The sequence below is a fragment of the Sphaeramia orbicularis genome, chromosome 11 (assembly GCF_902148855.1).
Source record: "Sphaeramia orbicularis chromosome 11, fSphaOr1.1, whole genome shotgun sequence".
Taxonomy (NCBI): domain Eukaryota; kingdom Metazoa; phylum Chordata; class Actinopteri; order Kurtiformes; family Apogonidae; genus Sphaeramia; species Sphaeramia orbicularis.
The window spans coordinates 34,215,397-34,232,185 of record NC_043967.1 but is presented as its reverse complement, the minus strand read 5'-3'; the positions used below and the strand labels follow the sequence as shown (position 1 = coordinate 34,232,185).

Sequence of the window (16,789 nt, the reverse complement as noted above, 5' to 3'; positions counted from 1 at the left end):
TTATTAAATGTTTTGTGTATTTGTAAATCCACTGTGATCTGTAAGTTGTAATTTACACGTTTAAATGATAACCTGAGACAGAATATTGTTAAAATTACACTTAGTTTTCTTAAGAAATTTCAGTTTGTTCATGTTATTCACGTTGTTTTAAAGCACAGGTGTCAAACATGCGGCCCGGGGGCCAAATCCGGCCTGCCAAAGGGTCCAATCCGGCCCGTAGGATGAAATACACTAAAGATACTGACAATCAATGGTGTAAAAATCATTTTAATTCAGGTTCCACATATAGACCAATTAGATCTCAGTAGAGTCAGATCAGTAAAACAGTATCATAATAACTTATAAATAATGACAATTGCAGATTTTATCTTTGTTTTAGTGAAAAACGTAAAACTACATGAAAATTTTTACATTAACCAACTATCCTTTGACAAAACATCTGAATAACCTAAACAAATATGAACAACCTGAAATGTCTTAAGAGAAATAAATGCAATTTTACCAATATTTTACCTGGTACTATATGTTTTGTGTATTTGTAACTGTAATGTGAGTTGAAACGCACATGTGTAAATGATAAACTGAGGCAGAATATTGTTAAACTGCACTTGGTTTTCTTAAGACATTTCAAGTTGTTCATGTTATTCAGACTTTTAACGAAACGTTGTAGATGTAAACATTATCATAATGTCATTTTACTTTTTCACTGTTATTATTTTACTGGTCCGGCCCACTTGAGATCATATTGGGGTGAATGTGGCCCCTGAACTAAAATAAGTTTGACACCCCTGTTTTAAAGGATAGTTGGTAGATGTAAACATTTTCATCACAATTTTACTTTTTTTCCACTAAAACATAGAAGAAAGTTTGGAGTTGACATTATTTACAGGGTGGGGAAGCAAAATTTACAATGAACATTTAGTTGTTTTTTCTCAGCAGGCACTACGTCAATTGTTTTGAAACCAAACATATATTGATGTCATAATCATACCTAACACTATTATCCATACCTTTTCAGAAACTTTTGCTCATATGAGTAATCAGGAAAGCAAACGTCAAAGAGTGTGTGATTTGCTGAATGCACTCGTCACACCAAAGGAGATTTCAAAAATAGTTGGAGTGTCCATAAAGACTGTTTATAATGGAAAGAAGAGAATGACTATGAGCAAAACTATTACGAGAAAGTCTGGAAGATACTATTAAAGAAGAATGGGAGAAGTTGTCACCCGAATATTTGAGGAACACTTGCGCAAGTTTCAGGAAGTGTGTGAAGGCAGTTATTGAGAAAGAAGGAGGACACATAGAATAAAAACATTTTCTATTATGGAAATTTTCTTGTGGCAAATAAATTCTCATGACTTTCAATAAACTAATTGGTCATACACTGTCTTTCAATCCCTGCCTCAAAATATTGTAAATTTTGCTTCCCCACCCTGTACGCTATAAGAATTTGTATTTACTAAAATGCTTTAATTACAATGCACTTAAATGATTTAAGTTTTATGATGTTACTATAAAATGTTCAGTATATTCTACTAATTTGTAGACATAGTTGAAAGTACGAAAAAGTTTACATTGAATGGAATTAAATCACTAAGTTTTAGTCATGACCACACCTTTTTATCTTTCAGTAAAGTAATTGGTCATACACTGTCTTTCAATCCCTGCCTCAAAATATTGTAAATTTTGCTTCCCCACCCTGTATATATTATTATGTTATTATTTCAGTGGTCTGGCCTACTTCAGATCAAATTTGGCTGAATGTGGCCCCTGAACTAACATGAGTTTGACACCCCTGTTCTAGAGAAATACTACCCACATTATTGTAGCGTAGGCCCGAGGGTGCAGTAAACCATTTGTTCAGTCCTAAGGTTTTGATTCTGCCTCATGACGTCTTATTAGGAGCATTCCAGCACACTGGCTCATCTTCATTTATCTTTCTGAGAAGCCATGGTCACCTCTCTTTTTTTCTCCTCACTCTCTGTCTCTCTCCTTCCTCCTCCCTCATGCTAATCAGAAGGGACTTCTATCCTTACCCTTACTACCCGTAAGTGACTCCTCTCACCATCCTCCCTCCTGAACTCCTTGATGCCATCTTTTCCCTTTGCCTGCCCCTTCTTCGTAGCCCCAGGATTACTAGAGTGGAAAAAACATTACTATAACCACCCCCACCTTCCAGTAGAACCCCCCCTCCACTCCACCCTCCCCCTTTTCCCTCCAGCTACCACCACCACCACCACCACCACCCCGACACTCTTTTGCTATCACCTCATCACCACTTTCCCCCCTCGTCCAGTTTCAATCTTGTAGCCTTTATATTTCCCCCCCAGTCCAATTTCTCATCTCCTCACCCACCCCCTTTTTCCTTTCTTCTTATCTCTTTGCCTGTCTTTCTCTCATTTCGGCCCTTCTTCTTCTTTCTGCTGTCCTCTGCCTATCTATTATCCTCCCGCCTCTCTGCCTTGCGTCTCTACAGTAGGAAGAAGGTGGCCATAAACAAGGCGGCCATGTCCTACAGGCAGGAGAAGAGTCGCAAGCTGAGCTCCTTAGACTGCAGCATGACTGAGCAGAGCACTCTGCAGCAGGATGAGAGGATGGCCCACTCCTTCATGGACGCTCATGGCTGCAATGCTCGAAGTAAGATACCGGGGAAACATATGGGTTCTCTTGGGTAAACGTCTAGAGAGATGAAGCTCCATTTCTGACCTTCAGCCGTGTTTACTTCCAAGCATATATCCAATCTGTTCTGCCAGACTGTAAGGTGTCCTCAACAGAGAAATCTCCTGCATATCTTCTGTCTCTTTGAATATGCTGCACTGCCAGTCTGGTCTTTTTTTTTTTTTTTTTTTTTTTGAGATGTCCTCTTTACTTTAACCTGACTTCAATTGTACTTCTTGAATAACGTCAGTGTTTTTGTTCACAGACGAACAGCGCAGCTCCGTCAATGAATCCAGTAGCCTGCTGGGAGGCTCTCCTCACCGTAACTGTCGGAGAAAGAGCTCGCCCTATCACACCGGGCAGCTCCACCCGGCTGTGAGGGTGGCTGACCTCCTCCAGCACATCAACCAGATGAAGACAGCAGAGGGATACGGCTTCAAGCAGGAGTATGAGGTAAGAAATGCAAAGGTATGCTAACACTTCTACAGCTGGTTTTCGTTATTTGACCAAAGACAAAGCCAGAGACGTGCAAAAGTGTGTTTTAAAGTTTTTATCACTATCTGGAAAGGGGCTGTCTTCCATTTTAATGTGACCTTGTCCTCATGTACCAAGCTAACTATGCAAAGAAAGGCTGGATTTACAACTGGAGAAGACTTTGCTTAAAGAAAATATTGACTTTTTAACAGCTCTATGTGCCAAAATGATATACCTGAGGTTACAATGAAAAGACTACTTGCATAAAAACATCATAACTAGAAAAGCACTCTGAGAGCACAGACCTCCACCAAGGCAGATCAGCCCCCCCCCCCAGCTGATCACCACTAAAATTTAACAATTTGTTCCTTGTGCCAGTATCAACATTTCCTGAAAATGTCATCAAAATCCGTCCATAACTTTTTGAGTTATCTTGCTAACAGACAGACTAACAGACAAACAGACAAACCCCGATGAAAACATAACCTCTGCCATACGTTGGATAAGGTAATAATAATAATAGGTAGAAAAGCACTCGGAGAGCGCAGACCTCCACCAAGGCAGATCAGTCTCCCCCCCCGATCACCACCAAAATTTAACCATTTGTTCCTTGTGCCTGTATCAACATTTCCTGAAAATTTCATCCAGATCCGTCCATAACTTTTTGAGTTATCTTGCTAACAGACAAACAAACAAACAAATAACCTGAAAATTTCCTGAAAATCCATCCATAACAAACACACAAACCCTGATGAAAACATAACCGCCACAGTTCCTTGGCAGAGGTAATAATAATACATCACACTTATATAGCACTTTTTTGGACACTCAAAGACGCTTCACAAACAAAACAAAGGCAAGGTAAGACAAGTTTATTTGTCTCGCACATTTCAGCAACAAGGCAGTTCAAGGTGCTTCACACAGGACATTGAAATACAACGACAAGGGAAAAAGAAACACATGTAAAACATTATAAAAGAAACATGTAAAAGGTGATTAAAAACAGCAAGTAAGAAAACAACACATAAAATCCAAAAAATATAAAAACACACATATTAACCCTTTCATGTATAGTGGTCACTACAGTGGACAGTTATTCTACAGCTGTTCTCTTGTATATTCATGAATTTTATTGTTTCAGTTCCATATCAGCCAACACAGTGGATGCCTATGCATCATCCCATACACTGACATTCATACCATTACTGTAACTTTGCTGTTCTGGATAAACCTGATCTGCAGGACAACATGTTTGAATGTAAATCAATTGCTTGTTATTGTTATTAGACTGTAATTAACCGTTTTTCTTAAAAAGTTTTAATTTTTTGCATATTATCTCCATAAAATGAGTAATAACTAATATTAGAGTATGTTAAAATGTGACAAAACATCAGATTAGCAGCATTAAAAAAATGTATTTCATAGTTTTCACACAATATATCAGTAAATGCGTTTCTTTGCTTCAAACATTAAATGCATGGTGTCTAGCTGAGTGGACATTTTTGCAACGCCACGAAAAATAGGTTCATAAAAAAAAAAATTCAATTGCGTTGTTTTTTGTTGTTTTTTTTTTTTCTTCATGCCTAAAGAGGAATAAAAACACTTAGGAAAAAAATCTTGATTAAGGTTCTCATAATTCATGCATGAAAGGGTGAAAGTAAGAGTTGGAGTGCAGTGTTTCGAAGGAGAATATAAAATTTAAAAAGTCAAAAGCCTTTTAGTCAAAGGCAGCAGTGAACAGGTGAGTCTTTAACCTGGACTTAAAAGAACTCAGACTCTCAGCAGACCTGATATTTTCTGGTAGTTTGTTCCAGATATACGGAGCATAGAAACTGAATGCTGAGTCTCCAACAAAACAAAAGAACAAAAGGGCTCAAGAAAATGCAAGTTTGAACACGGAATTTTTCAGCAGTTTGAAGTTTCGTATTGAGTCCGAGTTCCTGATGTTTTGTGGGAGTGAGTTCCATAGGGGGTGGGGGCAGCTGCAGCGAAGGCTCGGTACCCTAAGGTCCGGTGCTTTGTCCTAGTGGTGGGAGTGAAGAGGTTGGTGTTGGCTGATCTGAGGCGGGGGGGGGCAGTACTGCTGGAGGACATCGGTGAGAAAGGGAGGGGCCAGGTTATGGAGGAACTTGTAGGTAAGGAGGAGAACCTTGTAGTGGATACAATACGGTAACCAATCCACTTCCAATCAGTATCGGCTTTAATTTACCCTCCATATTACCAGTTGTCTGACACACAACTGCATAAATCACTAAAGAAATATGTTGCATTATGTTTAAAGTCATCTACATACTGTTTTGTTGACAGAAATGTAGATACCTTTCACTAATTCAGTTGGTTTGTAAAACTCTTGTGCATGTCAGCTCAGTTGGAAGGTAATCCTCTTCCCTGTAATGACAGGTTTGTAGCATAGTTAGCATGGTTGGACGTTCCGTTCCTTGAACACCGTGATATTGTCTGTTCATGTGACAAATTATTTTCCACTAGCATCGTCCATTCAGTAACGTTCAGAATCTGCTCACTTCTCAACTGAAACCTTGGTGTTAAATTATGATTGTTATTATAACTGCTAACATTGCTAGTCTGTCACTGAGGCGAGCACTGAGGATTAAATTTTAGTCCAGTCTGATTTAAGTATCATTATAGACTCATTGTAGTCTGACGATTCATTAGCATAGCCCGGCTTTTGTTGATTTTCTTTTTGTTTGTTTTTTTTCCTCTGAGGACATTAACAGATTGAAATGGTCTACAGACCCCTATGGAATACTGTGTTTGTATATGCAAAACAAAATATGCTGTCATGTTACTGCCCTTGAGGTTTAATTGATGTAAATGATTGATCATCAGACAACGCATTTCAGAGGGACAAGATATTAAAGTGAAAAAAACAGAAGAAAGAAAGAAAAGAAAAGAATACAATACAATACAATATAATACAGTACAATAAATGAAATGAAATGAAATGAAATAAAATAAAATAGAATAGAATGCCTTTATTGTTATTATACATATGTACAACAAAATTAAAACAAACAACTCTCTTGTGGTTCACAGTGCAAAACAGTTTTAAAGAAAAATAAAAATAAATAAATAAATAATAATAAAATATATATATAATTAAAAGAAGCATGTCAACTAACCAAGAAACAGTAGAGATAAATATATATTGCACTTTGACCCTGGCTGTACACTGAGGATATATGTTAAATATATGTCCTTATTCAAGGAATAGTCACTATTATATGTTCAGTACCCGTACTGCACTTAGATAAAGAAAGAAAGAAAGAAAGAAAGAAAGAAAGAAAGAAAGAAAGAAAGAAAGAAAGAAAGAAAGATGACATCAAACACATACACTCCTGAAATCCCAAAACATCATCACAATTTAAGTAATAATCATACTACTACTACTACTACTACTACTACTACTACTAATAATAATAATAATAATAGTAATAACAACAACAACAACAACAACAACAACAATAATAATAATAATAATAATAATAATAATAATAATAATAATAATAATGAAGAACAGGCACACACACAAAAAAAAAACTACTTATAGCTAAAGCAAATTTCCTTCATAAATCTGTTCTGTCTCACATTTAATAACTTCATGTGTAGTGAAGTCTGTACCACAATATGGCACCAGAGTTACATTATTCACATGAGGCACATTATTGCACACTAACCTTAGTATTATACCATAGTTCTGCTGAGTATGGACCATTGTTATCTGAGAAATAATAATAAAAAGATGCAGCTTGTAGTGCTTTACTCTGAGCCCTATTCTTACCACTCCTGCCTTTTCCCACCAAGTATGAGGGGATACATTTAATAAATAACTGTATAATTTTGCATCACTTGTGGTTTGTTTCTGGGTTTACTTGCAAAACAACCGCACCAAATAGAATGTGCATTAACAAAATCATGCTCTATCAGTAGTCGCTTTTCTGTTGACCCTTAAATTGCGCAGATAATGATAAGAATAAGAACTTTATCTATATAGTACCTTTAAAAACAGAGTTTACAAAGTGCTTTGACAGACGTAGTAGAAGGGCACAACAGCAGAATACAAGATGCAAGCAAAGACACTAAAGCAGAAAACAACACAATAAAAGAGATATGTACAGCAAACGCAAAAACATGACACTTTGAATAAATTGAGTCAACTGAAGTAGAGAGGGCAAAGATAGCATAACATGATGCTGTCAAATCAATGCAAAAATGGAGTGAGATAAAACAACATCATGTATGTGAATAAAAATGAATAACCAAGCAGCACTGAAAAAAAAATGTGTAATTTAACAGAATTTTCACTGTTTATTTTACAGATTTTTCCTGTATGTTTAAGATACAGGAAGATATCAATGAAATGACAAAACAGACTGTGATTTTACATGTCAAATGTAAAATAACATGAAAAAACTAACTGTGAATAACCATAAAATTTCCATTTTGTAAAAGAATTTTCTTCTTTTTTCACAGAAAAATACAGTTAAAATACATTTGCAAATGTATCATAATTTCACAAATATTTATTTTCTAGTTATGAGATTAAACTGTTAATTTAAAGTTTAATACTGTAAAAAAATAAATAAATAAATAAAACGAGATAAAATTACTGACAATTAACCCTAAAAGAAGTATTTGTTCTGTAAGTTTAACAAGACTTGTTTGTTAATTGACAAATATCTTGTGTAATTACAGCAGGTTTCACAACAAAAATGTTGAATAAATGTATTTTTGTGAATGTCTAACATGTATAAGCACTGATAAACTGTCCAAATACAGTTTTATCAGTGGATTGTACAACTTAGTCTCACTGAAAATTATTTATATGTATATATTTATAGGTAATTTGATTGTTTTAATACATGTAAATATTCTTTATTAAACATTAAAAAGTCAAAAAAATATGCAAAATCTCATGTCAAGTTAGGGCAAAAAAATGTATTTTAATTGTGGAAAATTACCGTATTTTTATGAGCTGGTTATTTTCCGTTATTTAACAGTATTATTTTGGCACCCCTGCTGCTGGAATATTACCGTTTTTTTGCTGTTTTTTTTTTTTATTTTTTTTACAGTGTAGACTAGTAAGTAGTCATAATAAGTACTTCTTCAGTCCAAACAACCAAAGACAATACATAAATTGGATGGTTTTACCTCTTTTTTAAAGAATTTTGTTATTGTTGAATGTATATCATTCTTAAAATACAGTTTTTAATTAAAAACTGTATTTTAATTATGGAAAATTACCGCATTTTTTTGAGATGGTTATTTTCCGTTATTTAACAGTATTATTTTGGCGCCCCAGCTGCCAGAATATTACCATTTTTTCCCGTTATTTTTTTTTTTACAGTGAGGGTAAAATTAAATATTCAACATTAAAAAGGAACAACATCACATAAAGGCAAGTCTATAAAAATGTGTTTTAAGAAATGATTTAAAAGATGTATATAACTTGTGCATAAAAATTTCCTAATGGTAAAATGACAACTTTGCCAAAACTCTTGTTTTTAGGCTTGCAAGTTGTGGTTTTTCGGGCACAAAGAAATTAGTATGTCGCACAAAACTGCAATAGAAAGACCTTTTTCCATAACTAGAGTCATGTGAACAAAAAAAAAAAAAACAACAAAAAAACGGATGTTACAACAAGTGAAGAAGAAGAGTTTTAAAAGAAGCATGGCGCGGTACGTGTGGACACACCAGGAAACTGAATTTTTAAAAAATTTAGAACGGGATAGAGGGGTAATATATGAAAATAATAATGAATATATCTGTAAATCAACAAGATATTTATGTTTGTCGCCATGTTTATGGAATGACTTCTCGTGACATCTCATGATAATAAATAAACAAATCATCACATTTTTTGATGGAAAAACCAACTTTACGCACTTCTGTTTTTTCAACATTTAGTAAATATCAGTAAAGTTTTGCACATATGTCCAATGGAAAAGCTGCAATTGTTTATTATTAGTCAAAAAGCCTTACTTCGCAAAAAAAGACTTGAGTTTGTTTCCACTCTGATGTAGTATTATAGCAGCAATACATTCACACAAGAGTGGCTGTTCCAATATTATCCCTCCACATGAAACACTTGTCTGTGATACGATTTTCAGCTTCATTACAACAGACTTATTTGCTCTTGACATCTTCCTCTGCGTTGCGAACAGGACTGACTCGGTTTCACCCAGATGTGTTGACAGCTTGTTATCAATGAATGAACCTCTTGCTTCGTCCTCACTTTCTCATTCATTACCAAGAGAATTTCAGTCTTAATGAAGTCATTCCCAGACACCAGGAACACAGAACCACTACAATACAACGGGAGCTTGGATTTCACAGCCAATGGCGTATTATTTATAATGAATGTAGTTTACCCTTTATAGGTCACCCATAGAAATACTCTAAAATTCAGTATTTCAACATTAGTGTGTTATTGGAGGACATAAAAAGACTTTATTACTTTGGTGAAATTTAAAAACAAATTTTATTGTCATGTAGACAGTCAAGATTAATGAAGTTACCATATTTGTTTTCTTTCCCATATGTGGAAAAAAAAGTAAATATAAAAAAAATAGAAGAAAAACATGTAAGGTGGGAGGAACTTGTATTTTAGAACAGTAGAACATTACTTTTAGAACATTAGAACATCAGTGCTGATCCAGACACCTGTCCACATCCACATTATTATTATTATTATTATTATCATAACCTTTATTTAACCAGGAAAAAAACTAAAAAAAAAAAAGAAGAGAAAAGAAAATCCCTTTGAACATTACAAATTAAAAAATTCAACCTTAGTGTGATATTAGAGGATTTAACAAGACTTTAATATGTGTGAAATTTATAAAAATGTTATTTAGAAAATCAAGGTTAATGAAGTTACCATATTTAGTTCCTTACCCATAAGTGGCAAAAAAATAAAATAAAATAAAATAAAATCCAAGAAGTAAATATAAAAAATACAAGAAACAGATGTAAGGTGAAATGTACATGTATTTTAGAACATTAGAACATGACTGAAAAATAAAAGAAACACAAGTAAGGTAAAAGGAACATGTATTTTTAGAACATTAGACCAACATAAGTGCTGATCCAGACACCTATCCACATCCACATTATTATTATTATTATTATTATTATTATTATGATGATGATGATGATGATGATGATGATAGCCTTTATCTAACCAGGAAAAAAGCTAAAAAAAAAAAAAAATCACTTTGCACAACATTACAAATTAAAAATTTCAACCTTAGTGTGGTATTAGAGGACCAAACAAGACTTTATTACGTTTGTTAAATTTTTACAAATGTTATGTAGAAAATCAAGGTTAAGGAAGTTACCATATTTAGTTCCTTACCCATAAGTAGCAAAAAAAAAAAAAAAAAAAATCCAAGAAGTAAATATAAAAAATACAAGAATCACATGTAAGGTGAAATGTACATGTATTTTAGAACATGAGAACATGACTTTTAGAACAGTAGACCAACATAGGTGCTGATCCAGACACCTGTCCACATTATTATTATTATTATTATTATTATTATTATTAGTAGTAGTAGTAGTAGTAGTAGTACTATCATTATCATTATTATTATTATTATTATTATTATTATTATTATTATTATTATTATTATTATTATAACCTTTATTTAACCAGGAAAAAATATTTAAAAAATATCCCTTTGCACAACATTACAAATTAAAAATTTCAACCTTAGTGTGATATTAGAGGAGCAAACAAGACTATTGTGTTTGTGAAATTTTTAAAAATGTTATGTAGAAAATCAAGGTTAATGAAGTTACCATATTTAGTTCCTTACCCATAAGTGACAAAAAACAAAAAAACAAAACAAGAAGTAAATATAAAAAATACAAGAAACATATGTAAGGTGAAATGTACATGTATTTTAGAACATTAGAACATGACTTTTAGAACAGTAGACCAACATAAGTGCTGATCCAGACACCTGTCCACATTATTATTATTATTATTAGTAGTAGTAGTAGTAGTAGTAGTAGTAGTAGTAGTAGTATAATCTTTATTTAACCAGGAAAAAATATTTAAAAAATATCCCTTTGCACAACATTACAAATTAAAAATTTCAACCTTAGTGTGATATTAGAGGAGCAAACAAGACTATTATGTTTGTGAAATTTTTAAAAATGTTATGTAGAAAATCAAGGTTAATGAAGTTACCATATTTAGTTCCTTACCCTTAAGTGACAAAAAAAAAAAACCCGAAACAAAACAAGAAGTAAATATAAAAAATCCAAGAAACACATGTAAGGTGAAAGGAACATGTATTTTAGAACATTAGACCCACATCAGTGCTGATCCAGACCCCTGTTCACATCCACATTCTCCCTTTGAACATCATTCCTTACATTAGTACCGTTACTTCATGGTACCTAACAAAACAGGTCCACTCACTGTTCATGCAGAGGTGGACCTTACAGACCCTGTAGACCACATTGGACCTTACAGACCCTGTAGACCACATTGGACCTTACAGACCCTGTAGACCACATTGGACCTGAGATTATTGACTCACTGTCCTCACTGGAACTGTTGCTGCCACTGTCTCGGAATGTGTGCGGAAATGACCAAAAATAGTCCCTTGCCCAATAGAGGGTTAATGAGATGTAATGAATTTTCTCTGAACAGGATGAAATGCCATCCTAGAGGCTAGAGAAACTAAATTTAAGCAAACGAGACAGTCTTTCCAGGTCATACAAGTTAGTCAGATTAAGTATGAAAATCAAGTTGGAGCTACTTTCACAATTTGGAGGGGGCACAAATGTGGTTTTATGCTGCGTTCTTTAAAGAAGGGCATCGCCGCTAGGGCCACTCTATTGAATTGCATAGTTGAATTGTGTTGAATCATTCAGCTTTTGCAGCAGAGGTGATTCATATTGCATCAGGATTATCTTAATGCTTCAGATCACTGGTAAAGCATTGAAATGCACTTTGGTGGACATGCACCTCCTGAATGTACAGTACAGTAAGGACTAGTCTGAGTTTTAATTTAGTGCAACTCTCATTAATAATAACAGGAGGAAGGAATTGGCATCAGCATTAGAGATGGCATTGTTGGAAAAATTGCTGATATTTTCAGGTCTACAGCACTTCCTCTGTATTATTGCAGACAACTAGTGTCTACTCTGAAAAGGCTTAAATGGAGCGTTTAATATTCATGAGCAAGCAGTAAAATGCTTTACCTCATCTGCATTACAGAGATAATGCAGATATATGAACTTTCTGCTGCTGTGGAGACTCATTATGCCTTTTCTAAGTTACTTCTTTCAGCTTCTTTTTTTGCTTTAATATGAAGTCCACATCAGCCGGTGGTGTGTTTTTTTTTTTTGTTTGTTTTTTTTTTGTGCACCTCTACCTGAAGGAAGTCTGATGCACTTTTTTTGATTCATTAAGCTATCCCCTTAGGGGCCAACAAATTTCTCCCCTCCAAAATCAATATACGGGTCGCTTTCTCACTCCTCAGCCTAGCTCCCCCATCGCCTGGAGAAATAAACAAGATGAAGGGGATCAGCGTGCACACCGCTGTCAGACTTCATAACCCTTATTTCCCACAGGGTCGTGCTGCTGTCATTGATCAGACATGTTGCAAAGGTATTGTGGGAAAGGGGTGTGAAGGAGTCAGGCCTTTAGTGTGGACAGTGGCATGTCATGTTTGGAAGTCAACATCTGGAACAACAGCCACCGTAAACACTGGATGAGCTGCTGTGTACTGACACTGCTGGCTAACACTGGTTTTGTATGGACACACCACATGACATAAACGTCTGTTAAAAAAAGACAAATATTCACATTGTCTTTTATTAGGCAAAGCATCACTGCTATGTCTTATATATCGTATTAACATAATTTATGCATTGATGTAATTGATATATTCTGTTACAATGAGATTCATTTTCTTACAAGTGGTTCCAGGCACAACAAACCCCGCCCCTCGCACGTATCGTAGCTTATTTTGGCACCGATCCAGCTGATGTCAGCATATCAATTACCTCTATATATGTGCCAAGTTTGAGTAAATTGAAACAAATGTGATGTTTTTATAGACATTTGAAATTTTGCCCATTATAAGTAAATGGGAGAAGAAAAAATATTTTAAAAATGCTTAAAAAATTTGAACTTTGACTTACTTTTCCCAAAATGTAATCACATCTATTCTGGATCACTGGCAATCTATAAATCCAATTTGGTATGAATTCAACCAATAGTTTTGCTGCTACAGGCATTAGAATTTTTGCCCATTATAAGTAAATGGGGGGGGGGGGGGATTTTAAAAATTCATTTAAAAAAATTTAAACTTTGACCTACTTTTCCCAAAATGTAATGACATTTCATCTTGGTCACTGACAATTTATAGACCAAATTTGGTAGGAATTCAAGTAATACTTTTCCTGCTACAGACATTTGAAATTTTGCCCATTATAAGTAAATGGGGAAAAAAAAGATTGGAAAAGTTCATAAAAAATGTCAACTTTGACCTCGTTTTCCCAAAATGTTATGACATCTATTCTGGGTCACTGGCAATCTATAAACCAAATTTGGTATAAATAAAAAAAAAAAAAAAATGTTTTGCTGCTACAGACATGTAAAATTCTGCCTATTATAAGTAAATGGGGAAAAAAAATATTTTAAAAATTCAGAAAAATTTTGAAATTTGACCTACTGTTCCTAAAATGAAATCATACCTATTCTGGGTCATTGGCAATCTATAAACCAAATTTGGTATGAATTCAACAAATAGTTTTGCTGCTACAGGTGTTTGAAATTTTGCCCATTATAAGTAAATGGGGAAAAAGAAAAAAAAAAAGATTTTAAAATTCATTAAAAAATTTAAACTTTGACCTACTTTTCCTAAAATATAATGACATTTCATCTTGGTCACTGGCAATTTATAGACCAAATTTGGTAGGAATTCAAGTACTACTTTTCCTGCTACAGACATTTGAAATTTTGCCCATTATAAGTAAATGGAGGGGAAAAAAAAGATTTTAAAAATTCATAAAAATTTTGAACTTTGACCTACTGTTCCCAAAATGTGATCATACCTATTCTGGGTCATTGGCAATCTATAAACCAAATTTGGTATGAATTCAACCAAAAGTTTTGCTGCTACGGTGTAAACAAACAAACAAACAAACTGAACCAAAAACTCCCCCCTTGCCTCCCCTTCGGGGGGGCGGGTAATGAAATTAAACTAATTCTCTAGAAACACAGTATTTAGTTTTTGCACTTCTTGCATCTCAGCTAAATTCAGCTCATGGCTGTTGGTGCTTATATCTGTCTTTGTAGATAACCATTTTGATAAGAATTCCTTAAATTAAGACATCATAGCTGCAATTTGAATACAACTGTGCTAATCAATACTTTATTGTGTAGAAAATAGGATTAAATAGCTTTGCAGGATCTAAAATCCATCATTATAGGGCCGAACACACAGACTGACATTACCCAGCTCTGCAGTTTTATCCTTTTTATTATAGCTTATTGTTTCAGTTCAAACTGTGCTCTCGTTTTCCATTTTCAGCATCAGCTGGCAGCTGTTTTCAGCTAAGAGCTGTAATAAGCACCAAACAGCAGATCTGCAAAGATAGCAGCCACCTGGTAAATACACAGCATTTAGCTGATCAGGATCCAGGTATATTTCACAGCAGTTGGTGAAGAGCAAAATGCAGGATCCAAATAAATGCTAATATAGCTGGATGTGATGGATACGAACACTGCCAACTGTTCACTAACAAGAAGGAACAGTGTAATGAGACAAAAAGACCAAAGATATTGGGATTTTACAGCTTGCTTCACTAATTGAAAAATCCAGTTGCTTTTAAAACTTTATTATGAGCAGTAGAGGAAGGACAAAGGAAATGAAGGACAAGGGAAAAATATTATACATCACCATTACCTCTGCACTTTTTCATAACTGACATGTCTGACAACAGTGATGAATCTATAATAAAAATAGGGCTGTCAATCGATGAAAAAAAAATATGAATCATTCAGTTGGCTGTTCACTTCATTCATTCATTCATTTTCCAAACCACTGAATGCTCAAGAGGGTCGCAATAAATTATGAGTGATGCTTATATTTAAACATTAAATTACATGATTAATGTAAAATCCACACAAAGCAAATGTATTTATATGCAGGTCATAGTGCTTCATCGTGTCTTTTCAGCCTGAAACACAGATGCTCTCCAGTGAACAACAGATTTCTAATCAAACTATCAAAACTGTCAGCTTCAAAGGCATATTTTTTATTTGCAATAACAGAAATAAGGACAAACCAAAGCCTATATGTTAAATTATTGACCTTAAAGGAGTAATATTTTGTTCATTAAGCTCAAACTAACATTGAGGGTTATTATATCAAAAAACTGAAAAAAAAAAAAAACTCAAGAAAAAGTGACTTTTTCAGTAAAATCTATCATTAACTAAACATTAACATGGTTGACACCTGTGTATTACATGATCAGAAACAAATTAATTTTAGCAACAAAAAAAAATTGAATGTCTGGGGTCGCCACAAAGTTGTGATGTTAAAATGGGGTGACGAGCCAAAAAAGGTTGGGAACCACTGATTTAGAGACTTCGATCTCACTCATAATCATCCAGATCTGATCCGATCTCCATCAGGTTCTGGTCCTGGAGTCGGCCCAGTTTGGCCTCTTTGATACTGAGAGCCCCCCGTTCTAGTGCAGATAAGAGGCAGAGCGGCTGGATGTGAGAGCAGGGTGATCAGACTGGGACTTCAAATGCGTCAAAGATGACACCGTTCGAGTCAGGCCCACCCAAACTCATATCTGTGTGTGTTTTTGCTCCTGCTGCTCATCCATGGTGGAGAGTATTGATTTAGACTCAGTGACTCATCCCGCCACACCGGCAGATTTAGAGGATGGCTGTCATAAACAGCTGTCACGAATTTAGCGGTTTAACATGGAGGTATTATAGAGCAATGGCCTCTTCAAGCAGTGAGCCTCACACTGTGTCTGGAATGAGAATGAGCGCCTCCGCCTCCTCCTTCTCAAGGCTGCAGCCATCCCTCAACGCCGTGTGTCATCTCTCAGCTTCAGTCGCTCTCCGCTATGTTGTGGCAGATGTCTGCTGATGACTTGGCGAAGATGCTGTAATAGTAAAAGTTCCATCGACAACCTTAGGGTAACACTTTGGAGTACATTAGCAAAGTTGTTTCTGTTGTCGAGTTTACAATTTCACCAAACGCACTTTATCCCTTATGTGTATTTTCTCAACTTTGGATTTCTCTCTTTGCTTGCTTTGCAGAGTTTCTTTGATGGCTGGGACGTCACGAAAAAGAAAGACAAGACCAAAGGAAGGCACGATAGCTTGCTCAGCCGTAAGTACTTGTGTTTATAGTCTGTGGGGTTACAAAGCAATTTACAAAGAAGAAACATTGTTATTGGCTCTATTTCAATTTGATTTTACTGCAGATTACAGCACACCTTTATAGCTTTGTATGGTTAGACTATGAGGCACATTACCATTTAACAGCATGACTGCCTGAGTCACTCAGTTAATTGTAGGAAAAAAGCAACTTTTGTTAGATTTTATATCAGATTTGAGTAATACAGGGTGTCCCATAAGTCTCCATAC

General features: G+C 34.9%; 1 protein-coding gene across 5 annotated transcripts in view; it reads left to right on the top strand.

Moving 5' to 3' along the window:
• ptprua (protein tyrosine phosphatase receptor type Ua) overlaps positions 1–16,789 on the top strand; it is a 575,321-nt gene that overhangs the window by 466,488 nt on the left and 92,044 nt on the right. For 4 of the 5 annotated variants that reach the window (XM_030147516.1, XM_030147518.1, XM_030147517.1 and 1 more), the window contains exons 15-18: positions 2,018–2,047; positions 2,477–2,637; positions 2,924–3,111; positions 16,460–16,532. In XM_030147516.1, coding sequence (XP_030003376.1) covers positions 2,018–2,047; positions 2,477–2,637; positions 2,924–3,111; positions 16,460–16,532 — 452 coding nt within the window. The remainder of the gene's footprint in view (positions 1–2,017; positions 2,048–2,476; positions 2,638–2,923; positions 3,112–16,459; positions 16,533–16,789) is intronic. The other variant, XM_030147519.1, reaches the window with a different exon arrangement.